General features: G+C 44.1%; 1 protein-coding gene across 2 annotated transcripts in view; it reads right to left on the reverse strand.

Moving 5' to 3' along the window:
- The window catches only part of CELF5 (CUGBP Elav-like family member 5), a 72,161-nt gene that overhangs the window by 5,307 nt on the left and 40,520 nt on the right, over positions 1 to 26,334 (reverse strand). The window contains exons 3-12 of one of the 2 annotated variants that reach the window (XM_031948241.1): positions 16,307 to 16,355; positions 10,892 to 11,020; positions 10,456 to 10,535; positions 8,507 to 8,653; positions 7,357 to 7,501; positions 6,844 to 6,990; positions 6,335 to 6,397; positions 6,169 to 6,255; positions 4,640 to 4,693; positions 4,307 to 4,450 (exon numbers count right to left, since the gene is read on the reverse strand). In XM_031948241.1, coding sequence (XP_031804101.1) covers positions 4,307 to 4,450; positions 4,640 to 4,693; positions 6,169 to 6,255; positions 6,335 to 6,397; positions 6,844 to 6,990; positions 7,357 to 7,501; positions 8,507 to 8,653; positions 10,456 to 10,535; positions 10,892 to 11,020; positions 16,307 to 16,355 — 1,045 coding nt within the window. The remainder of the gene's footprint in view (positions 1 to 4,306; positions 4,451 to 4,639; positions 4,694 to 6,168; positions 6,256 to 6,334; positions 6,398 to 6,843; positions 6,991 to 7,356; positions 7,502 to 8,506; positions 8,654 to 10,455; positions 10,536 to 10,891; positions 11,021 to 16,306; positions 16,356 to 26,334) is intronic. The other variant, XM_031948242.1, reaches the window with a different exon arrangement.

Genomic DNA, 26,334 nt, shown 5'->3' on the forward strand with positions numbered 1-26,334 from the left:
ATATTTTATCCTCAAAGAAATAGGAAGCCACTGAAAAGTTCTGAAGAAGGGGGAGGGGAGTTCTTTGGTCAGAATGGTATTTTGGGAATAGCAATTCGGCAGCTGTTGTGGAGGCTGAATTGAAGAGGAAAGAGATAGAAAGCAGAGGGACCAGTTGGGAGATTTTTGCAATAATCCAGGCCAGAGATGATAACGGCTTAAATTAAGTTAAGGGATATATGAGTAAAGAGAAGGATACGGATGGAGGAGATAATGGAGATCTATAATTCAAAGGACTTGGCATCTGATTGGATGAGAGTGAGGGACAGGGAAGCATTGAATCTATAAGGGACCTGGGTTCAAATATCTCTGATGTTTCCTACCCATGTAATCTTAGGCAAGCAAACCAACCTCTCTGGTTAGTTTCCTTACCTGCAAGGGAAGCCTAAATGGCTTTTAAGTTCTTTTCCAGTGCTGTAATCTTATTGACTCCAAAGTTTTAAACCTGGGTCCTCAAAGAACAGAGAAAATAGGGAAAATGGGAAGTAGTAAGTTTGGGGGGAAGATAAATTGGGTTTTGGACCTATGTTTGAGATGTCAGTGGGGTGTGCAGTAATTGGCTTGTGATATTGAAAGAGAATTCAGGATATATAGATTTGGGAATTATCTACAGAGAAATAATTGAGTTAAGGAATAGTATGAGTTCAACAAAAAGAGTAGGGAAAGAGAAAACTAAGCCAAATTTTCCAAACACCCACATTTGGCAGGCAGGGTAATAATGTAGTAAAGAAGATTGAAAAGGAGAAAAACCAAGGGACAGTTGTGTCATGGCAAGGGAAGAGAGTGTCCAGGAGGATGGGGTTAACAATGTCAAAACTGCACTGAAGTTAGATGGAATCGTCATCCATTTCCTACTCACTAAACACATGTAAGAAATAAGGCTTCATCCTGATCTGTCCTTTCTTTTTATATTCTCTTGATCATTTGTCTTTGCTATTCAGATAGCTTCCAAATTTAGGAAAAAAAGAAGGATATATTTTTATATATTTTATATAAAAGGATGGGTATTGATAGAAACTATCACTGTTTCCCAAGGAGACTTAACAGATATAAATTAATAGACACAAGATGATCCCCAAAGTCAAGACACTTGATCTCTTTACCAAGTTCATATATATGTATGTATTGAGAAAGGGAAAAAAGAGAGACAGGAGAGAGACAAGAGAGGAGAGAAACCGAAAGAGAGAGAGAGAGAGAAACTCCCAATAGTCATTTAGAATATGAATTCATTTGTAGAATCTTTGAGAGGAGAATGGTGGAAGATACAGATTGGCATAGTAGAGTAGGTACAACCAAGTAGACCTCTGTTCAAATTTCACCTTTTAATACTAACTAGCTTGTGACTCTGAGTAAATCACTTTCTCTCAGATCCTTGTCAAATGAGGTTGTACATGATGACCTCTAAGAACCGTCATGCTTTATGATTTTCTAAGAAAGGCACTGTGGTCTCCAATAGGAAGGTGTGAGGAAAGGAAAAATTACAAAAAGCTTGGTGAGAAACCTCATTAAACCAGGTCATCCTGAGAGCATTTAAGGATGAAACTGGAATAACTGTAAATTAATAAAAAAGATGCAAAAGATTGTGACAATAGAATTTGGACTTTCACATCACTCTGCTATATGAGAAAGTAGAAAAATAGTAAAAGAAAAAATGGAAAGACTAGCTGGTTTAGACCATCCTTACGTATAGATCTTTGCTGAAAATCTAGCTAGGTGGTATGGTGAATAGATTAGTTGGTCTGGAAAACCTAGAAAAACCTGACTTTGAATCTCGCCTTAAATACTTACTAGCTGTGTCATCCTGGTCAAGATACTTGATCTCTGCCTCAGTTTCCTCATCTGCAAAAAGAGAATAATAGCACCTATCTCCCAGGGGTTTTGTGAAAATAGATTAAATTTGTATAGCATTAATACAGTGTCTGGCATATAGAAGGCTGCTTAATCATTGTTTCTTTCCTTCCTTGAAGACACTAAGGGATCATTTATTGAGGTAGAGATATCAAATCCCTAGGAAAAAAGTACAGACATTATTACATAAAGGCAACATGGTATAGTAGAAAAGGTGCAGAATTTGGTTCAGGATTCAAATCCTGATTCTGTTGTGTACTACCTTGGATGAGTTTGTGCAAATCTTCAATTTTCTCATTCCCCGATGATAGGGGGTAGACTAGATGATCTCGAAGTTACTTTCCAAATCTAAGCCTAAACCTATAATGCAACTGGAAAAAAAGCTGATCATGAAAATATGTATGTATATATGCATCTGTATACATACTACATATAAACATGTACACACTGTGTGTGTGTGTGTGTGTGTGTGTACACATGCTATCACCAGAAGTAGATAGTATGTGTAAATTGCATATATGGGGTATGAGGTAAGAAGCAGATCCCTCTGCTGACCTTCTATAAAGTCCTCCACATATTGCTCTCACCTTTCTCTCCAGGCTGATTTCATGGTATTCGCCTGCACATATGTGCTCTTAATACTCCCACCACCTTAGCCTATCAGCTGCTTCTTAAAGTCCAGTTCTGTTCTCTCTCCTCCATCCTTCGGTGCCTCCCTGCCCCCCTCTTGGAATCCCTAGCTTCCTTCAAGCCTCTGCTCAGGTACCATCTCCTACAAGAAGCCTTCCTTGATCTGCCCCCTTGACCCTATAATTGTCAGCGTTCTTTCCCCTCGTTGCTTATGCCCTCATTGAAAACGTTAAGTCATCCCTCCCAGTTTCATGTAGTCTGTTAGATAAGGATGTCCTCTATAATTCGTTCAATAGTACATAGCCACTGTGCAAATCTCTGGAGCCCTCTGTGAGTCTGTTCATTTAACTAGCTCCTCTTAACTGTTCTAACCCATATCTCTCTCTTTTGGTTGAAATCATGGGCCAGTATTGCCAGGTTCTATGACTCACGATAACTTAGATTTAGATTTAGCTAGAATAAACTCACCTGATCAAAATCTGACAAGACTTCAGAGAGCATCTATTCCACCCTCTCCACTCCCCCACCCATTTTAGCATATCCCTTTCCTACTCTTATCTTTAGTGATAATTTTTACCCTTTCTCTTAAGCACTAATAAAAAGTTTTTAAAAAATTTCTCTTTGGGGCTCAAAGGCATATAAGAAAAACACCTGGTACAAGAGAATAAAGCAGAAAGAGGTCTGGTGCCCCAGCAGTTTTAGGATGACAGCTATTGGAGAGACAGGTCAGTGGAACAAAACACAGCAAGAGCCAAGCCCATGGGGGAATCCCAAGAGTGGATTCCTTTCCTGTCCCTCTCTTGGCTGCCCATTGCTGCAGATCCAAGCCTTGGGTATGTATGATTTCCATCATCAGCATCCCCAAGGGTGTGCGTGCTCTTATTCAAGTGGAAAAGACTTCTGTAGGACATTCTAGTGGAAAGACGGATGTGAGGTTCATGATCATCTGGAACTGGAAATGTTGAGTCTGGGGAAGGAAGGCTTAGGAGAGAGCCGAAGGATCCTAGGTCAGAGCTGAGAATGACTTCAGGGTACAGCTAGTCCAATGCTTTTCTCTGACACACGCCCTTGGAGAAAATAGGGATGTGCTCTACAGTGAGGATTGTGACCGCATTTTCAGGACAGCAACAAGAAGGGCATCATCCCTTGAAGGAGCTAAAGTTCATCCCAAGGACAGAGAAAGAGACACCATGCAATATAAGGACCAGTTGTAGGATGGGAAATGTTTAACCTGGAGCAGACTGGGGGGCATGGTGAGGAGAGGAAGGACGATGCTTTCTTCCATGAGCTGAAAGACCATTGTGGGACAGGATGAGCAGCTGTATGGGAGGGGGGATCCCAGAGGGCACAATTAGGAGCTCTGGGTGCTCATATTTTCCCTATCACCTGGAATGTCTTTCCACCCCCATTCTCATCTTCCCCTTTTCTTGCCCAATTCTTCCCCATTCCTCAAGGCATAAGGGGCTACTATCTTCTCCGGCACTCTTTGCCTGGATACCCAGATGCATATGATCTCTCCTAAGCTCTCATAATACCTTGCTCCACTTCTGTATATTAAATGCCCAATCACTTTCAGCATTTCAGCCCATGCACTCTTTAAGAACTGGGTCTCAGTCTCCCTCAGTGATGGGCCCAGGGCTTTGCCCATAAGAAGTGCCATGCTAGTTGACTAGTTGATGGCTGACGGAATAGAAATTAGAGCTATGACGAGATTGGGTTTGGTCTCCCTCTAGAGCTGTGGCCAGTCCCTAGATCCATGGTCTGTTGCTGGGGTGGGAAGGTGGCTTACCAAAGCACTTGCTCTGGTTGGTGGCTCTGTCCATGAACACCTTGGAGGAGATGATGTTGCCGAAAGGCAGGAACATTTGCATCAGCTCGCTGTCTCCAAACTCCTGGGGGAGGTGGTAGATAAACAGGTTACAGCCTTCGGGACCTGCAGGTAGGGGGAGAGAAAGACATAAAGCCCCCAAGGAGAGAAGATGGGACCCCACTAGGATCCTGAGCATCAGGTCATAAGGAGGGCAGTGTATCCATTCAAGGCACAAAGACAAGCAATCTTCAGGAAGGAAAAAGAGCCTCTATCTGGGTGAACCAAGCCCCTAGAAAATCCTCAACTACTCACATCCTGCTACTGGAAGGCACTGGGTCAGCGTTATGTTCTGGATTTTAGGTTTTGCTAGAAAGTAAGGCAAAAATGCCAGTCACTCACTAATATGCAAAGCACCTTGCATAATAAATTTTAATCCCTTCCACCTTTAAATTGGGAATGTTTTAGGGTTTCTCATTCATTTCCCCCCCAGTCCCCATCAGAACCCAAGGTGGGAAATGGAGCAATAGAAGCCAACGGGGAAACCCAGGCTGGTGTCTTCCCTATATTCTGCCATCCAGAAGCTACATGCATTGCCAATGATGGAGCACAAGAGAGTTTGGGATTTGGATGTAGGGAAAGTGGTGGCTGTTGTACGGACTCCAAACAGATGCCCTACACTGCACCCCTTGAAACAATATCAATTTTGGTATCATGGGAAGAACACAAGTTAGAAGACCTGGATTCAAATCTTTTCTACCTTGTGACATTGAGTTAGTACTTCCCTTTACTGAGTCTCAACTTTCCTTATCCATAAAATGAAAGGGTTGGATTAAATGATCACTAAGGTGCTTGGTGGTTCTAAATCTCAGGATTCTATGATGCAGTTTGGGTTCATTTGGGTCCTTCTTGGATTCATCAGATAGGTACATCAGAGTGTTGCTAAGTGTTTGGTCTTAATTTGAGAAGCATTCCATCGATATGATAATCAGGATGCCTAAGTCTGATTTCCAGGTTACAAGCTGGATAATGCCAGCCCAAGCTCTCTGGGTTTCAGGACTATCACCTGTCAAATGGAGAAAATATCCTACCCTCTCATAAGGTGATAAACATCCCGGGGCATCCTTAGATTAGAAGGTTCACGTGTCCAAAGAACTCTCTTCTTTCAACATGGAACCTCTGTTAGCCAGTACCACATAAAATGGCCCCAGCTACATATCCTGCTGCAATGAAATTAGGCCTGGTCTAAAAGAAATCAGGATGTGGGCCCAGGAACATTTATATAAAAACTCTAAAAAGGTGCACATTTCTCAAGGGATTCTGGGAAAAATTGACCCATCATTATAGGTAGGGAAAGGTTGGAAGTTGCTCTCTAGGCCAGATGGTTTAGGTTTGTGTATATTTAAAGGGTATTATGCATAAAGTTCTTGGAGGTGTGATTATTCAGGGTTTCAGGAGGGGAAAGTGGCAGAGGACACTTTCCTTTCCTCTGCTGACATGTTATGGCTTCCTCCTGCCTTTGGCTTGAAGTGACCTCTCCTTCCTTTGTACACTATAAACTATTACTTTCATTTTTTTTCTCAGCCCTCTTCTAAACTGTGAGCTCTCCAGGTTCAGGGGAAATTATCTTAGCCACCTCTGGCTCTGTGTGCCAGGCAACCCAACCAGTGAATTGAATCTGTGATCTCATTTTATCCTCAGGGATTATTAATTTCATTTTATAGGGGAGGAAACTCAGTTTCATTAGAGGGAAAGAACTTGTTTTGGGTTCCCAAGATAAGAGTGAGAATATAAACTAGTGCTTTCATGTGGGCAAGAGGAGGAAGGGCCCAAGCTAGTCTCACCTTCTCGCTGCTGTTGCTGCTGGATGATGGGGGGAGGCTGTGGAACACTGTGGGCAATGGGAGTGATGGCCGCAGTTGGATACATCGCTGTGGAGAGGGAGACAGAGGGTAAGGCATGGAATGAAACTAGGTAAAAGGCTGCCGGGCAATGGGGAGGTATGTCTACCTGTGTACTGCTGGACTCCTGAGAACGCTGGGTGGAGGGTCTCAGCCATTGAGGGACTCTGAGCTGGAGAAGAAACCAAAGGCTGAGGTTGGCCTTGAAGAAGGGGAGACACCTTCTCCATCCTGTGCCCCCTTCCTTCCCCATCCCTACCCCGACCACCACTGGCCACTCTGGGGACTGAGAGCTGGAGCAGAAATGAAGGGCCTGCTTGGATGATTCTGCAGGGAAGCTCAACCCCAGGTCACAGGATCATAGAAACAAAAGCTAAAAGGCACCTTAGACATCAGTGAATCTAAACTCACTTAAAGGGGAGGAAGCCAAAACCCAGCCAAAGGGAGGGATTTGTCTGATGCCATCCAGAGCTCTCATTGTCTCCCATCCCCTTTCAGCTTCCCCATCTCTCACAAGTCCCCATCCCTGACCCTCACTGTTCCTTGCCGACCCCATGCCCAGCTTCCTTTGGAGGTCTCCCAGTCCGAGACAGCTGGGTTCATCCCACACTGGGTTACCTGGGTAGGGCACAAGGCCATTGGCGTATACAGTTTCTAAGGCTGGATGCCCACCAGGGAAAGGCACCACACCCGCGAAGCCGTTGGTGATGGGGGTGACAAGACCCGGCACGGCTGCTGTGCCAAGAAGTGGTGGCGAGTGCAGCCCTAGGAGAGAGAGGAAGCCAAGGATTTCGATCGTCAGGAACGTGGAGGCCCACCTGCTCAGCCCCCAGTCCCATGGCCCTCCAGCTTGGAAACCCCCCGGCTGGCCGTTAATGTTGGTATTCTGTGCTCACTGAGGGTGCTGAAAAAGGGTTATCCTGGGCCATAATCATGTAGAATAAGAAGAGCCTTGAGATTCCATCTAGTCTTCTAGACTTCCCCCATTTCAGAGGGGGAAATCGAGGTCCAGAGATGGGAAAGGACTTAGCTCAAGCAGCCAGTGAACATGAGGAACAAGAGTTTTTGGTCCAAGACCTCCTGGGACCCCTGCTGACTTGTGGCTCCCCAGGGCCCATGCCGGCCACTCACCAGAGGCCGGGGCGATGGGTGTGGCCGGAATCCCATTGAGACTCACGGCGCCAATCTGCTGGATGTGACAGGGGGAGAAGGCCACCCCTGGGCTCAGGTAGCTGCCGTGGGAGGTGGACAGCACTGTGGTCTGCTGCTGCATGAGCTGGAGCCAGACAGGACAAGCTGGTGTGACAGTAGCCACAACGTTTCCTTCCCCTCCTCTCCACTTCCTCCCTCCTCCCCCTTCCCCTGGGACCAAGGGGCACAGGACCAAGGGTTCTCCAAGCAACGGGGCTTGTTGCTTCAGAGGGCATGGGTGGGTCCACCCCGGCTCCACAATCCTGCTGCTTTTCGGTCTGACCACAAGAGGGCATTAGACTCCGCCAAGAGTGGGGCTGGCAGGGCTGAGGGATGGAGCCACACGACCCGTTAGCCGGCGCTCCCTCCACCACTTGCATCCTCCATCCACCCAGCTGGTCTCAGGCTGTCTCCCAGCCCCGTCCTCCAGCTGCATCTCCCCTGGAGAGGACCGCACATGTTCGCGTCGGCTGGGGAGTGGGTGAGGGTCCGGCTTGTTGGCCCTGGGCACTAAGCCCGCTCCCAGCAGCCTCCTGCTCTCTCCCACCTGTGTCTTCTGACCTGGTTCCGGGGCAGGCTTCAGGATGAGGTGTTGGAATGGAGCATCCAGGGGCACTAAGGCTCAGTGCGGCGGAGAGGGATCCCAATGCCCCTGTCCCCGGGGAGCAGCACCCCCCCCCATTTCCATTTTCTATTTCTACTCTTCCTTTCCCCCCCCCATCCCCTCCAGAAGGGAATCCCAAACCAAAAAAAAATGGAGGGAAGTAAACAGACTGCAGAAAAAAAGAGACTGAGAGGGGCTGGTCAGAGACAGGCAGACAGATAAGCTGCCAGAGAGGACCAGGTAGGGAAATCTAGATAGAGGAAAGGAGAGAGACACTGAGGCACTTGGGTAGCAGGGATGGGAGGAGAGAGACAGAGGCTCCATGGGAAACAAGATGGGTCCAGAGGAATAGGTAGGTGCTGGCAGGGAGGGAAAGAAAGACAAGAGACAGACAGATGGACAAAGATGAGGCTGGTAGGGGCAGGAGGAAGGGGAGCAAGAGGGAGAGAGATGTGACTGCTGAGGGACAGGGAGAGGGATACTCACAGCCTGCGCATAGGCACTGTAGGGGCTGAAGGGCAGTGTAAGGGACGGTGTGAAGATGCCCAGCTGGCCCACCATCTGCTGCATTCTCCGAAGGGTCCTCTCCTTGTCTGTGTCCGCGAACTTCACTACCAGGCTGGAGGAGGCGCCCTGGGCAAGCGGCAAGGGCCAGGGAAAGAGAGGGGCAGCAAGGAGCCAGGGCCAGGCAAAGCCCGCCCCTCCCCCCCACGGGGCCAGTTCGCAGAAACAACACACACACACACACACACATACACACACACACACACAGTATCTTGTATCCATCTCGGGTCAAGCTGGCAGCCTGACCCACCGCTGCCCAAGGCCTAGAGAACCATTCCCACACAGACCGACTGGGGGCAGCTAGAGAAATGGCAGGTGGCGAGAAAATCCCCACAGGCAGACACTGACATGGCCACGAGACAAAGGGAGCGCACATGATGGAGGCATGCAGGTGGTGACCACACGTCTTCTCCGGCCGGGGACCACAGGAAGGAGGGGGACGAAGGGGACACAGTCTCAGGCTCCTTCATACACGTATCTTTCATAGGATTTCAGGGTGGGAAATGGCCTAAGAGACCGAGTCTTACCCTGTTTTATAGAGGGGGAAGCTGAGGCTCAGATTAAGAAAAAGGACTTGTCCAAGATCATACAATAAGGTGAGGAAGAACTGGGAGGAGAACCCAGGTATTCTGGCAATCTTTTTCTTCCAGGCTAAACTTCTCCTAGAGCATGGATTCCACATGATCAGACTAGAGCATCCAGCCCCTGCCTGCTTAACTCCAGTGACAGACCTTGCCTGACTCCATCCTCCTATTCCACCTTGGCAGCGTGGATGGTCAGGGAGGTATTCTTTACTTAGACCTGAAATGGTCTTGCTATGACACTTACTATCTACCAGCCCAGTTCTGCCCTGGGCTAAGACCAAGTAGAACAGGTCTATTTATTTCATAAATGGCCTTTCCATTATTGGACGATCATGCCTTTTGTAGCTTGAAGATTTCTGTGCTTCAGAATAAATATCCCTAGTTCCTTCAGGCTCTGTTACCGGGACTTTTGCACAAGACTCCTAACCAGCCAGCCTTCAGTTGTTCCTTTTATGATCTTTTTTTTTTTTTTCACCAATAACCAATCATCCTTCTAAATCCCAGCCCTGATCATGTTTCTGCTCTGTTCATCTGCCATGACTAAGGAAGTCCAGACTTTAGTCAGACATTCAAGGCCCTCTCTGATCTTCCTCTAGTTGTTCCTCTCCAGCCTTGTTCCATCTCCCTGCCAGGTACCATCAGCTCTAGCAAATGTGGACTGTTTGATAGCTCCTGAAGACATCATCTCTTTCCCACTGTAGATCTTTGCTCCCATGGCTCCCTTTGCTCCGCCCTACTCAGCTTCCCCATCTTTTAAGACCCAATTCAAATGTCACCTCCTCTGGGAAGTCTTCCCTGATATCTTAGAGTGGAAGTAATCACTCTCTTCTCTGAGTGCCCGACCTGTCTTTGTCCCGTGGTCTTTGTTCCACCTTATCATGCATCCTTGTTATTTCTACCTCTGCTGGTCTGTGAATTCTCTGAGGGTGAAGATTGGACTTAATCCTTGTAAGGGTGTAAGGGTAACCTTTGCATTGGGTCACCCAGCATGGAGTGGATCTTCACTGATTTGTCTCCTACAAAGGCCACTGGATCTGGAAGAAGTCTTGGAGAGCACTGAGCCAGTGGCTTCTAAAGGAAGGGTAGCTGGAGGTTCAGTGAGAAGGAACTTTTGGGAGATCTTTTGGGTTGGCGGCAACATCAGGCTTAAAGGTTTTATCTCCTGGTGTGGGGACGTGCCCAGCCTGGATGCACCAGGAGGGGCTAGGAACTTTTAGCTCTAGTGTCCCCCTTTCCCTCCTTCCCTCCCCCAGGGAAGGCAGGAAACCTCTGGTATCTCATACTCACTGGCATCGTCTGGCTGCCATGGAGGGCATGGATGGCAGCCTGGGCTTCCGTGTGTGACGAGAACTTCACAAAGGCACAGCCTGCGTAGGGCAGAGAGGTAGGGACAGACAGGCGGGTGAGACACACTTACCTTTCCTCCCCTCCCTTTCTCAAGTCTTAGAGAGGGGAGGGGCAGCTTTCCACATCCTATAGACAGGTATCAACAGGCAGACACAACTGTATGGTGAGACAGTCATCAAAAGGCCAGAGCTAGGCAGAGCTGCAGAGACAGGGGCCACAGGACACACACACAGTCATCCAGACGGGATGTGGAGAGAGCCCGGTGGATGTGATCAGATGGACAGACAGGCAGACATTCAGAGAGGCAAGCGGCAGAGCCACAGGCTTGGGAGGACCATGAGAAATGCCCTCCCTCCCCCTAGGGCACAGGTGGCACCTTTACTATTCCCATCGGGGCCCCGGAGCACTGTGCACTCGTCGATCACCCCAAAGGGCTGGAAAAGCCGAAGAACATCCTCCTCGGACTGCTGCTTGTTCAACATGCCCACAAAGAGCTTCCGGTCCCCTGTAGGGAGGAGATGGAGTCATCAGCCTTGACAGATCACAGGGCAAGAGAGCAGGCCCCCCCCCCAGGGGAGATCCTGCCGGGGCTTAGGCACCCTCTTCACTGGACCATCACCTGGATTTGCCCCCCCACCCAGAGGGAAGAGAGGGGATGCAGTCAGTTGAGGGGGGAGGACAACGGGGGGCAGACTCCAGAACATGGGGGTAGTGAGGGCAGACTTCTGATTCCTTCTCAGAAGGGAGGAAATGGCACAGAATCTTGGTACCCCAGAACTGGCATTCCCTCCCCCCCAGTCCGGACTTCCCATCCACATAATCATCTCATTAGCTTTCCAGGCTGGGGTTCCAGGCTCTCTTTAAATACTTCCAGCGATGGGAAGTTCACTCCCTTCTGCTCAGCCCATTTCACTGTGGGAGATCCCTAATTGTTCACAGAAGGAGTCTTGTTTTGGGGGGATTTTTAGAGGCAATTTGGTCTAGCTAATTGTCTAGTCACATAGAGTGATTGAGGTTGGGTTTGAACTCAGGTCTTCCTGATTCTACACAAAGGGAATCTTAAAGATTTTTAGTCCAGCTTCCTCCTTTTGCAAGAGAGGAAATAGCCCACAAAAGGGAACTGCCTAAGATCACACCAGAAGTATGGAGCAGAGATGAGATTTCAACCCAACTGGGATTCTAAAGCCAATATTTTCCCACTGGATCTTGTAGAACATTCTTTTTCTTTCTTTTTTTTAATAATAGCTTTTTAATTTTAAAATATATGCAAAGATAGTTTTCAACATTCATCCTTGAAAATCTTGTGCTCCAATTTTTTCTCCCTCCCTTTCCCCCCACCTCCTCCCCTAGACAGCAAGTAATCCATTATAGAACATTCTTTAAATTGAGCTGAAATCTGCTTCCCTAGAAATCCCCACTTTGCTGCTGCTTGTGTCCTTTGGGATCAAGCCAAATAACTCTGCTCCCCCTCCACTAAGGAGATTCCCTGGAAAATTCTGCTTATGGTCTAGGTCGGCAGATGTGAGCCCAGCAGGGCAACCTCTGACATCCTCTCCCCTCCCATATAGGACATCCTTTTCTAGCTGCCTCTTCCTCTTTCTGGATTTTTCTCCTCTCTAGATTGTGGGTTCTCAAAGTATGATCTTGGGCACCCCTGAGGGTTCCAAAACAAGGTCAAAATTGGTTTTTAATACTAGGCCATTTAAATTTCTAATATGGTAAATATTAATGGGGATAACCTATATTAACAAAAAATCTTGGGGGAGGTCCTCAAGTTACAGAATCTTTTTTTAATGTGGGAAATATTCATTTTATATTCTTGCAAAAATGGATCCTTAGATTATTAGACATATCTTTGAGTCTTAAAGGGTCCTGAGAACAAAAAGTTTGAGAACACTGTATTAGATCATATCTCAGGTTTGGAAGGAAACTTAGAACCATCTGTTCCAAACTGCAGAGGGACAAGAATCCCCCATCTACAACATTCTTGGCAAGTGGTTCACCAGCCTTTGCTACTTCTTGAGGCAGACCCTTCCACTTTAGGACCTCCTCTCATGCTCAGGAAATGTTTGTCCTGATATCAAGAATAGCAATTCCTGTCTTCTAGGTAGAAGCCGGCTGTGTGCATGGTCAATAGACTTAGACTTAGGAAGACCTGGCTTCAAATCTTGCCTTCCTAGATGTGTTATGCTGGGCAAGTCATTTAACTTCTGTCCGCCTCAATTTCTTCAGCTGTAAAACGAAGATAATAATAGCACCTACTTTACAGGGCTGTGTCGGTGAAGATCAAATGAGTTAATATTTGTAAAACTCTTAGCACAGTGCCCAGCATGTAATCAGCCTTCTTCCTAAAATACAGTATCCAGAATTGCACAAAATATTCCAAATAAATCATGGTCAGGGCAAGGGAGAATGAGATCATTACTTCCTTATTCCTAGACACTATGTATCTTTTAAAGTGGCTATTTGCTTTTTTTTTTTTAACCATAACTTCACATTGCTAATTCATCCTGAGAATCCATTAAGAGCCTTGTAGCTTTTTCAGTTAAATTTCTTATCTAGCCATCCTTCCCTTCTTGTTTCTGTGTCTTTAGGTTCTATTACAGATTCACAGAAGTATAGGACATCAAAGTAGGAAGTGATCTTAGAAGTTAGAATGCAGGCTATTGGGCTGGACCTAGAAAATGTAACAGAGCATGTCAGAGTTGGAAGGGTCCTTTAGAGCATAGGATGCCAGAGCTAGGCAGACTCTAGATATCAGAATGTCAGAGCTGGGAGGGCCCTTAGAACCCAGGAGGTCAGAGCTGGGAGGGCCCTTAGAACCTGGGAGGTCAAAACTAAAAGGTAGTTTAGAAACTAGTCAAATTATTATTTTACTGGGTGGCGGCCAGGGAAGGTTCCAAGAGAGGAAGGGTCTTGCCTCAGGTCAAAGAGAGCCAGAATAGAAGCTGGGCTCCCAGATTGCCAGGCCTGAATTTCTCTAGTTACTCCAGGGGCAGAGCCCTACTGGAAGCCTCAGCCTCTGGTGAAGGCACGTCTGCTCTCATCCCCTGTTCAAGCATCCTCCTCTGCCTGTCATCCACCACCTAAACCAGCTTTGTACTATGGAGCCAACAGGTTGGCTCGTTTGCTGCCAGGGAGAAGCTATCGGGTCTAAACCCAGGGGGGGGTAATGGGCATGGGTGCCCTTTCCTATTGGTTCTCACGGTCACCTGACCATGTTACCCACCTACCTACCCCCACCCCCACCCCAGTTTTTTCCCTTCTTGGTCTGGCAATTTCCTGCGCTGTCCAGCAATCAGGAACATTTTATCTTCTCCTCCCTCAATGTTGAGTTGCATTGCCATGGAAACCTGTTCTTGTCAGTCATTGGTGGGGTTGGTTGGAGGGTAGGGGGAGGAAGCGGAGGGCATCGAGGAGAGAAGAGCATCTTGTCTGATGGAGCCCTGACAGAGAATATTAGAGGGTGAAGGTCTGAACCGCGGGAGGCAGAGACAAAAAAGGAAGAGCAAGAAAAGGGGGGGTGCCAGGAGCCTTGTGAGGAGCCCATCTCTCTTCCACCCTCTCTCAGAGCAGACCCGTGTCTTGAGAAGGCAGCCAGAGATGGGGGTGGCTCCCCCAGCTTCACTGCACCCAGAAATGCCCAGTGCAACCTTTCTCCCACATCTGTGTTAGTGTATACCTCTCTCCACTACATCCAGGGAAGCATTAGGGACACCTGATCCAAGGCAAACTCCCTCCCCCTCCTTGGAGATGGGGAACCTCTAATTCCTTACAGAAGTGGTCTTCCTTTCTCCCTGCTCTTATGTCTCCCCCTAAATAAAGGGTCTTCATATGGCTTAGCCTTTATTGGTGTTCTGTGCTGCTCCCAGTAGCCCCTTGGAGAATGACAGGAGCCCTGGGGGCGGGAGTAAGAAAGTTGGGAAACAGCTTGGGCAGGGACTCTTAAAGGCAAGAGGTAGGTCAGGTACCCACCTCCGTGCCTAGCTGGGTTCCACATTCCCCTGCCCTTTAGGCTGGTATGGCTAACCCTCTCTAAGGAGGTCTGATAGGCAGCGAGAACAGCCCCCCTTCTTCTGTTATCTAGGGATGATGTGCTGTGAAAGTATATTTCCCACTGCTTCCCCATCATTTCTGAACAGCTGCTTCCCCAAGGATGGAGAGGGCTTCAGAGACAGGGTAGGGGAAGCAGGAGGGGATTATCATCATCATAATGATTCTAATGGCTTCCATTTCTATAACAACCTACAGTTAACAAAATGCTTTCCTTAAAGAAATTCTCTGGGGTGGGTTGGACAAGGGATATTATCTCGACTTTCAGTGCTAGGACACTGAGAATTTATGGCTTTGGCCCACTCACTCACTTTGTGAGGGCCAGAAACAAGAACTTTGTCCCCTGGGTGCTGTGTGAAAGCTGGGCAAGGGGTGAACATTAGAGACTGCCTGGAAGAAATGGGGACTTGACTTTGGGCCTTTGGAGGCCAATGGGTAGGGACTGGCCTGTGTGTGAAACGGGCTAAAGAATTCAGATCGAGACACATGGGCCACATAGCCTCATTATCCCCCATAACCCTGGCCAATCAGGTGCTAGATTGCTTTTCTCCCTGCCCTCCTCTCTGCTCTCTCCCCCTAATCTTATCTGCCCTATGAATTGTCTCAGCCTTAGCCATGCTTGGCCCCAAGAAAGGCTTCTTTCCCTGGCTAGGAAGGAATTCTGAGGCTAAAAAAGCATGATGGGACTTGGAGTGGTGCTGAAGCTGCTCCTTTTCTATATGAAGTACATGGAAGGAACCCATATTTTTCTTTCTTTTTTTTTTCTCCTCACCCGCAATTACATGAAACACATTTTTCAACTCAAACTATACAAACCCTATCTGACAGAATCTACTTTTTCTACAAAACCTAGTTCAAAGTAACATTTTTCTTCCACAGGATCTCAGATTTCCAAGATTTGGAAGGGACTTCCAAGACCATATTGTCCAACCCTCTCATTTTATTTTGCTGAGGCAATTGGGGTTAAGTGACTTGCCCAGGGTCACACAGCCAGGAAGTGTTAAGTGTCTGAGGTCAGATTTGAACCCAGGTCCTCCTGACTTCAGGGCTGATGCTCTATCCTAGCTGCCACCTACCTGCCCCTTCTAATTTATAAAGAAACTAAGACCTATGTGGATTTTCCCAAATTTACACAAGTCATCAGGTGGCAGGACTAGGATTTGAACTCATGCCTCCTAATTCCAAATACACTTCTACATCACACTCAGAATCTAGGTAGTCTTAGTAAATCCTGGAGATGTGGTCCTTGAAGATATAGGGCTATACTTGGGAGAGAGGGAAAGGGGACTAATGGGTGAGGGGCTGAGAGATCATGGACCTGAGGGACTGAAAGGACCATGAAGGAAGGAACCTGAAGAACTAAGAATACTGTTGGGGGCTGGAGGACCAAAGTAAGAGGTCTGCAGGAGTTGGGAAACTGAGGGGTTTGAGGGGTTACAAGAATTATAAGGGTCGAGGGACTTGGGGAGTTCAGGGGCCAAAGAGACAAATCTAGTTCACAATGGCTAGGCCTGAGTGGAAGCCCTGTCTAAGGACTAAGGAAACAGGGGCCAAGCCCCATTCTCCAAACTGAAGTCTGGGGAGGGGCTGGACAGGGGGGTGATAGACCAACAAGGCTTAGGGAGTAAGCCCCTAGGGGGTAGGAGCCCCAAGCTTATGCTTAAGTCAAATTCCATAAACCCTGCCCCTGGCAGGGGGAGCAAGGAGGAGTAGGGGAACAAAAAGAAATGACAACTACCTCCACGGCTCTCGCTGTCCGCAGGTTTCACCTGGATTGGCCGCGCCATCTGCAGAGAGAGACAGACAAATTAATGACTATAGCAATCTAGTATTCAATAAACCCAAAGACTCCTGCTTCTGGGATAAGAACTCACTATTTGACAAAAATTGCTGGGAACACTGGGAAACGGTGTGGCAGAAACTAGGCATTGGCCAGCATCTCACACCATATACCAAGATAAGGTTAAAATGGGTTCATGATAAAGACATATAGGGTGATACTATAAGCAATTTAGGAGAGCAAGAAATAGTGCTCTCCTAAGAACTAGGAGGAGGAACTAAGATCCTTCTTCAGATCTTTGGAGAAGGGAGAAATGACAAATGAGAAATAGAAAACATTATGAAATGCAAAATGTATAATTTTGAGTACATTAAATTTAAAAGTTTTTGGAGAGAGATGGGGAAAAGTTAGGGAGACTTCTGATCCTTATGTAGGAAAACCCGCGGGGTCAGGTAGGACCCCCTGATCCAGTTTCCTGATGAGGCAGGGGTGGCTTTTCTTTGGCAAAAGTTCCTCTTTTCCATGAAGGATGAAGTATGGTATAGAATTGGGGTGAACTTGGCTGCATATATATAATATTACTATATAAATTATTGGTCATTATTTCATATTATTTACATATTACATTCAAGTGTTTGAGGGATTAAATTTGAGTGCACAGATCCCTGTGATATTCCAATACGGACTTCCTTTCAAGTTAACACTGAGACACCAAAAACTACTTTGATTCTATCAACCTGTTCCAGATATTCCTATCTGTTATTGTCTAGCATGCATCTACATTTTGTTCATCACATTGTGCTTCTGTTGCATATAGCGCAGAGTGTTGCAGATATCACAAAGCTGGCAGGGGTAACTAACACACTGGAAGACATAGTCAGGATCCAAAGAATTCTGTACATCCTGGAACAGAGCCTATCAAGTCTGTCAGGAGACAGATAACCTCCTTCATCATGAGTCCTTTGGAATTGTGATTGGTCATTGGGTCAATGGAAGTTTTTAAGTCTTCAAAGTTGTTTGCCTTTGCTATGCTGTTGCTGCTGTATAATGTCTGCTTCTAGTTCTGCTCACTTCTCTTTGTATCAGTTCACACAAGTCTGCTGAGATTTCTATAAAATCATCCCTTTCATTTCTTAAAACATAATAGTACCCCATTATATTAATAAATCATATTTTGTTCGGCCATTTTGCTTCAGCTACCTGATGAACAACTCCTAAGTTTCCAGTTCTTTACCACTATGAAAAGATCTGCTATAAATATTTTTGAACATATAGGTTCCTTTCATCTTTCTTTAATTTCTTTGGGTATAGACCTAGTAAGGATATTTCTTAGTCAAAAAGTATGCGGAGTTCAGTAACTTTTGGAGCATAGTTTCAAATTGATCCCCGGAATGGATGGATCAATTTACACCTTCCCCAACATTTAGGGAAACTAACAGTTGTCCTAATAGCAACAATAGAAAAGCCTACTATGTTCCCAGGACATGTATCGAGAAGATGACAAAGAACTTTCCAAAACTTTCCAAACTGGAAGACTATTACCAAATTCTAGTGACTCATGTAGGACAAATGACACTGAGAGGAAGAATCTAGGGTACACTGCCCAAGACTATGCTGTCTGTGGATTAATGGCACAGGCTATGTTTCCCTCACTCTTATTAATGGAAGTCAAAAGATGAAGAAGAGGAAGCAGATATTTTGGAAGCAAATCAGTCCTTAAGAAGGTGATGTTTGAAAATGGGAGTTGGGGGGCAGCTAGGTGGCCCAGTGAATAGAGCAGAGAGACAGACAGACAGACAGACAGACAGAGACAGACAGACAGAGACGGACAGACAGACAGAGAGAGACAGAGAGAGACAGACAGACACAGAGAGAGAGAGACAGAGAAAAGAAAATGGGAGTTGAATTTCTAGACCATGACTTAATGGAGTAGTGGGAACCTACCCTAAAATGGAGTGCTCCTACCAAGGCTTGGTAAGAATTTATTTGCTTGGAGGCTTGAAAACAGAAGATTGCTATTCATTATAGTGGAAATAGTTATAAATTTTAATGTTTTCCATTTATGGATCAGATGCGTCAAATATAGATTCATTCAGTAAGACAAGGTAGCTAGCTCATGGGCAGAGTTAATCATTTTTAGTCTTTTAGACTTTGGGGCTTTGGAAAATGACAAAAGTTAGAATCTTCCTGTAAGAATTCCCATAAGGCCTTTAAGACTCATGTCTTCTGACAGCCTTATAGGTAAAAAGAAAAAGTCTCATACTGATATCTGCTTGGAATTCTAAGAAACAGAAGTCTCTCGACCAACACAGGATTTGTATTATATGGGCTAGTTAGAAACAGATTCATTTGTTAACAGATTAAATTGGACCATGTTTTCTTATATAATTTATGTTTCAACTGATGATTATCAAGTCCCCAGGTAAGCTCGCAAAGCATAATTAATCATTATTTATGATTATAACAATCATAGGATATAATGGTAATGATTAATTAGAATATCGGCTAGTTCATGATGTTGCCCCAACCAACACTGTTTCACAGTAGTATTGCCAATGTAGTACCACCGAATCTTGAAATTACAACACAAGATGACATTGTTCCATGGCCATGCTTAGGACAAGAGCTAAGTGTGCCCTTCCACTTAGAGAAACAGTCAATGATAATTATCTGAGGGGTTATCAATCCCTAACAGCCTATGTATATTATAGATTGCATGTATATTGTTTATGGGCCATTATATCTTTGCATCTTTGTAACTAATTATCCCTTGTATATTATAAATTATATGTATATTGTTTATGGGCCATTATAACTTTGTGGTTTTGCCTAATGTCTTGCTTTCTCAGAACCAACTAATGATTTCAGGAAGAATATATTTGAACCTAATAATGATTTCTAACATTGCTCATGGGGAAAGTTACTCAGAATTTGGGGACTTCAGAGACCTTGATATACACAAGGACTCCCTACCATCACATACCCATCTAGCTTCTGACTAAAGACCTCAAAGAGGAAGAAAGCCTGGGTCAGTCCATTCCTTGATTGAATAGCTCTAATTATAAGATATTTCCCCTTACATCAAGCCCAAAATGCCTCTTTATCATTTCCACCTATTATTCCTGGTTCTGCCCTCTGGGGTCACACACAACAAATTCAGTCCCTCAAATACTTGAAAACAGCCATCAGGTCCCTCAAGTCTCCCTTTCTCCAAGTTAAACATTTCTAGTTCCTTTAACTGAGGACTCAAAGCTTTTCACCATTTCTAGTTTTCCTCCAGCTTACCTTTCTTTGTATCCAGATATCGTTAGGGCTTAGCACACAGTGGGGGCTTAATAAATGCTTATTAACTGGTCGACTTATCAATGGCACCCTAAATTATGACACAGAACTAAACTCAGTTTTTCAGGTAAAGTCGAAACAAGGCAGAGGATTAAAGGGATTGTAAAGTCCATATTCCTAGAATTATGCCTCTCTTAAATGTAGCTAAAGACCCTGTTAGTTTTTTGGCTATCATATAGCACCTCCAACCCAGACCAAAGACCCCAGCTTGTTATTTTAGACAAACTTCTGTTAAACCTGAACCCAATATTGATATTCTAAAGATGATCCTTTTAATACAAGCATAAAACTTTACATTTAGCCCTGCTGAATTCCATCTCATTAGGTTCAACCCAACGTTCTAGAACAATGATGTCAAGTTCAAAGAGAAATGGGAGACACTAAATTATACATAAGGATCCTTGTAGGCTGCATATTAACTTAGTCTTAAAATGTAGTATGGGGGGGGGGCAGCTAGATGGTACAATGGTTAGAAATTGAACTAAAATTAAGAGGACCTGAGTTCAAATCCAGCCTCAGACACTTAACACTTCCTAGCTGTGTGACCCTGGCAAGTCATTTAACCCCAATTGCCTCAGCAAAAAAAAAAGTAGTATTTTGTGTTGTTGAGTTGGGTCAATCATGGCAAAGACCCTGACTCAGATACGGGGGTGCTCTGCCATTTCCTTCTCCAGCTCACTTTACAGATGAGGAAACTGAGGCAAACCAGAGTAAAGAGATTTGTCCAGGGTCACACAGCTAGTAACTCTCTGAGGTCAGATTTTAATTCAGGTCTTTCTGACTCGAAGGGTGGCATTCTATCCAATGTACCTTCTAGCTTCCCTAAAATTTAATATCAGCTATTTTTATATGCTTATTTTGTTAAATATTTCCCAATTCATATTTTAATCTGGTTCCCACAGGTTTCTATAACCAGTGTATCTGATCCCTTGATGCTGGGCTGGGAAGGATTCTATTATATTAGTTATCCCTCCCAACTGTGTGCCATCTACAAATGTGCTGAGGATGCCATCTGTGCCTTCATTGAAGTCACAAATAAAAATGTCATATAGTAAAGGATCAAGTATAAGAACCCTAGGACCCTCCACTGGGGGCCCTCTGAGCCGACCTGCAGCAGTTACTATGACCTCTTCCTCCGGGTCCTAAAGCATCTAAAACTGTATTATAATCTAGGCCACTCTCTCTCAATCTTTTCCATAAGAATATCACAAAAGAATCAGATGCTCTGCTAAAATCTAAGCAAGTTATATTTACAGCGTTTTCTGACCTATTCGTTTAGTAATCTGAAATAAGAAAAAATAATCATAACTAATATTTATAGAATAATATATAACACTTTAAGGGTTGCCTAGCACTAAATACATGCCATTTTGTCCTCTCAACAACCCTTTGAAGTTGGTGCTATTATTCTCATTTTACAGATGAGGAAACTGAGGCAAATAGAGGTTCTCACAGCTAGTGTCTCAGGCAGAATTTGCACTCAAGTTTTTCTGACTCCAGGACTAGAATTCCTTCATACACCTAGCTTCCAAGCTGCCAATATAAGTTGGAATTTATAATTTTCCTAAAGGGAATGTGTTTCTCAGGGAGTCATTGAACAATGTGATTTCCTGTTAAAAGATGCTGACTTGATTGGCTAAGATGACAGGAAAAAATAATGATGATTGTTGGAGGGGATGCGGGAAAACTGGGACATTGATGCATTGTTGGTGGAGTTGTGAATGAATCCAACCATTCTGGAGAGTAGTTTGAAACTATGCTCAAAAAGTTATCAAACTGTGCATACCCTTTGATCCAGCAGTGTTACTACTGGGCTTATATCCCAAAGAGATTATAAAGAAGGGAAAGGGACCTGTATGTGCACGAATGTTTGTGGCAGCCCTCTTTGTAGTGGCTAGAAACTGGAAACTGAATGGATGCCCATCAATTGGAGAATGGCTGAATAATTTGTGGTATATGAATATTATGGAATATTATTGTTCTGTAAGAAATGACCAACAGGATGATTTCAGAAAGGCCTGGAGAGACTTACACGAACTGATGCTGAGTGAAATGAGCAGGACCAGGAGATCATTATATACTTCAACAACAATACTATATGATGACCAGTTCTGATGGACCTGGGCATCCTCAGCAACGAGATCAACCAAATCATTTCCAATGGAGCAGTAATGAACTGAACCAGCAACGCCCAGAGAAAGAACTCTGGATGATGACTAAAAACCATTACGTTGAACTCCCAATCCCTATATTTATGCACACCTGCATTTTGGATTTCCTTCACAAGCTAATTGTACAATATTTCAGAGTCTGATTCTTTTTGTACAGCAAAATAACGGTTTGGTCATGTATACTTATTGTGTATCTAATTTATATTTTAATATATGTAACATCTACTGGTCATCCTGCCATCTGGGGGAGGGGATGGGGGGGGTAAGAGGTGAAAAATTGGAACAAGAGGTTTGGCAATTGTTAACGCTGTAAAGTTACCCATGCATATAGCCCGTAAATAAAAGGCTATTAAATAAAATAAAATAAAATAAAAGATGCTGACCTGAGTATGGTGACTGAAGTCATAAGTCAAACCAATAAACATTAAGTGCTTCCTGTATACCAGGCATTGTGTTTAAGTATTGGGGGTGGAAAAAAGGCAAAAGGCAGTTTTTACTCTCAAGGAGCTCTCAGTGTAATGAGGTAGAAAATATATAAACTATTTTGTACAAATAAAATATATGCAGATAAATAAGAGATCATGTCAGAGGGAAGGCACTAGACTTAAGGGTTTCTGAAAAGGCTTCCTGTGAAAGGCGAGATTTTATCCAAGACTTTAAGGAAGCCAAAGAAAGCTGGAGGTAGAGAAGAGGAAAAAGAAAATTCCAGATATGGGGAAAAGGCGATGTTGTGTGACATGATTGGTTCTTGCCATGGTGAATTGGAGGCCATTCATCCAGTGTCCTGAGAGCCACTTCTTAAATTTTCAGAGTGAGTATTTACACTTCTGAAATAGACAAACTAACAATCAAAGCTTAATTTGTTGTTTTGTTGATTTCTAGACTTAAGAAAATGATGGAGAAAAATGTTAATAATGGAGATTTAAAGTTGTTTTGTTTTGTTTTTTGAAAAGACAATCAGAGTGAAGTGACTGGTCCAGAGCTAGGAAGTGTCTGAAGCTAGATTTGAATTCAGGTCATCCTGCAGATTTAAACTTAAAAGTGTGTCCTGAGCTATTATTTTTTTGATCAGTTGTTAAAACATCTACCAGCATATCCCTGAATGAAACCACAGTGGCTCTTAATAATCTCTGACTTTTTTTTCTTCTTAAATCCAGATGTTCTTTAAACATCTCTTTAATAATGTTTCTTAGTATTTGTAGGAATCAAAGTCAAGGTCATTGGCCCATTCTTTCTCTGCTGGAAAATTGGGATATTTGCCCTCATCCAGGCTCCAGTGCTTATTATCACTAAACAAACTAGTTCCTCTCTGTGAGATCCAGAATGGAATTTCCCCCTTGGTTCCTCCACCTTTGGAAAGATGAAATTGTCAGTAAGGCAAGTCAAGCATTGATAAGTCGCTCTCCTTAGGACCAACACATTCTCACTACTCCGCCAATCCTCCTTTGAGCACTTGTCCTGTAACTACAGTGGAAGGGGAAGGGGACCCTTGTAGCTAAGCCATGCAGAGAAAGTGAGCAAATCCTTACAAGCACTGGTTGTTCTTAAGTAAGGACAGTTCATAATTTGCCAGCACAATGACTTCTGCTCCTACAATAATGCAAATGAAAAGAATGCTAAAGGAAGTTGACCTCAGAGTAATTGTAATGACCAAATTTGGGTCGAGAGAATATTCCGTACAATGAAATGTGACTCCTTTTATCAGAGAGAGATGGGGAATCACAGGCATAGAATGTACTGCTTTTTTGTTAGATCGGCTCCAACTGGTTTTGTTTCCTTCCTCCTATCCACATAGTGTACCATAACCTAATCTACAGATGTTCTTAAAAGCTTTTTTTGGATATCTGAACCCTCTCAAGATATCTTGGGGTTTACTGGCTTGATTTCTTTCTTAAGGACTATGCCTAAAACCAAAATTACTTTGATTATCATTGATTGACCACCAAGAGGTCCCAGGCCAAGTTCCATTTGGACATCATTTGAATCCTGATTGATTCTGAATATAACACTAATTTCTGCTTCGGCCAGAAACCCTGAAGGTCTTCTCCTTCCAAATTTATTTTTTTTTTTTGACTAAGTAAAAAAGGAGATTCTTTGCCTCAATTGCTACCTAGCCTTAATCACTGAATGGGTATGGCCTTAGTCAAACTGAGATTTGTTAAAGACCTTAGCTTAAAAAGGCCGAGGTCTCCCCCTGCATTCAAGGCCATCTGCAGTCATCCTGATCTGTATCTGGCCACCGGACCCAGATGGCTCTGGAGGGGGAAGTGAGCCCTCCCTCACTGAAATCCAATTCACTAGCACATCATGGTGTCTCCTCCATAATGTCATGGTCCTCTTTAAGAACAAAGGACAAACCACAATAGCAACATACAAGTGCATAGGTATATGTATTCATATGTGTATGTGTATGTTGTTGCTGTCTGTCCTTCTTTCTTAAAGAATAAATCGGATTTAAGTGAGATCTGGTTCTGCTAAGTCACCAGTCTCACTTTCTTCTCCAGAATCATCTGGGTCTAGTAGCGTGATATGAATCAGCATAACTGAAGATGCCTCAAGTTTGACTCAACAAGCCCCAATTTGACTGAGGCAATACAACATTCAGTGATTAAGTCTAGGTAAAAAGTAAGGCAGAAAATAGTCTTTTTTACCCAGTATACACCTATGTATGTGTCCGTATGTCCATATGTGTGTATACTGCATGTGTGGAATTATACCATGGCCTCCTATTGTTGTTCAGTCATGACACCATTTGGGGTTTTCTTGGCAGAGATACTGGAGGGATTTACCATTCCTTTTTCCAGCTCATTTTACAGGTGAGGAAACTGAGGCAAAGGGGGCAAATCATTGGATCACACAGCTAGTGTCTCAGGCCACACTTGAACTCAGGTTTCCTGACTCCAGGTCCAACACTCTATCTCCACTGCGCTACCTGGCTTCCATGGCCTTGCATATCTATCCCCAAATGCATAAAGCATGGGTAACAGTCAAGAAGAACCAGGGCAAATTGAGTATCATGGGATGCTAGAATTACAGTTGAAAGGGACCTTAAGGGGCCCTCAATTTATAAGTTTAGCTGAAAGTTGGTGGGATGAGCTCAATGAGTGGAATACAGCTCAGGAATAGTCTATCTTATTGAAAAGGATAAAATATGTAAAAGAGGGACATCGATGTGGGTGCAAAATCCAGGAATTCAAGAAGGGAAGGAAGCATAGAAGTAAATATCTGAGCAAAGATCAAGTGGGGCAAAAAGATAGTTGAGGGATGCTACAGACCACCAAGACAGGAAGAGGAAAGAGATGAAGAGTTTGGGGATACATCTCAAGTTTGGCACAGAAGCTTGATGGAGGATGAAGGAATTTCATTACCCAGACATCTGCTAGAGCATTCTTTCTCTGCCAAAAGCAGAGCAGCTAATAAATTAATTGCTTTAATGATAATTTCAACCTTCAAGAGATGGAAGAACTTCCCTTTGAGCTGATTCTCACTGACAAGGAGAAACAGGTTGCTCGGGGGTGGAGATGATGGGAGTCTGAAGAGGAGGGGACCAATAATTCTGAGCCTTTATGATAGAGAAGAGGAAAGTCTGATGACATGCACTTTTAGGGAGATGATATTTCAAAGGGTTCAGAAAAGGCAAAGGGAGGACTTTATGGTTTCATATTCTACAAAAGAAGTCAGCCTCTCAAAAATGAAATTCTGAAGACACAAAAGAGAAACAAATCTGATGAAGAGGAACCTATGTCGATGCATATGGAACTCATCTATCAGTTTAGGGTTGGGTTTTGTTTTTAAGGAAATAAAGCAGATTCTATAAAGATAGAATCAGGGGCAAGAATTGGAAAATGAAAACAGATATGTGGCACAGTCTTATAAAAATAATGTGATTACTGATACCCAGAATGAATTGAAGCAAAAGCTAAAGACAAAAAAAATATTGTTAAGGCATATTGAGAGAAAGACATGGATCAATGAAGGCAGAGATTAACCCCAGCTTCTTAACTGTGTTTTGTGACCCTACATGGGGACTCATAACTCAATGTGGGTAATCACAAAGTTATAATTATCAATAAATGTTTGATTTCTATATCTATTTTATATACCTGGAATCATCTAAAAATTTCTAAGGAAAAAGGAGTCACGAGTGGGAAAAAATTTAAGAAATCCTGGGTTAGGCGGCTGGGGATAATGATGAAGAATGATGGAGAGGAAGCATTACTAATCAACTCCTGTTTTGCTGGATGAGGCAAAGAAAGAGGTAGCCTTAAATTGAGGAAGTCCCTTCTTTTTATAAGTACTTTGTCTTTTTCCTTCTCTTTATAAGTACTCTGTCATTTCCTCCTATTTATTTTGTGCATCTCAATTGCTAATCTTTCCTTTATATTATTGCTAGTCTATGTGCAAATCACTTTGCCTGTTGATCCATGAGGCTTCAAGCTTTCTAGAACTATAAGTTGTGGAGAAGGTGCCAGC

The sequence above is a fragment of the Sarcophilus harrisii genome, chromosome 1 (assembly GCF_902635505.1).
Source record: "Sarcophilus harrisii chromosome 1, mSarHar1.11, whole genome shotgun sequence".
In the NCBI taxonomy this organism is placed as follows: domain Eukaryota; kingdom Metazoa; phylum Chordata; class Mammalia; order Dasyuromorphia; family Dasyuridae; genus Sarcophilus; species Sarcophilus harrisii.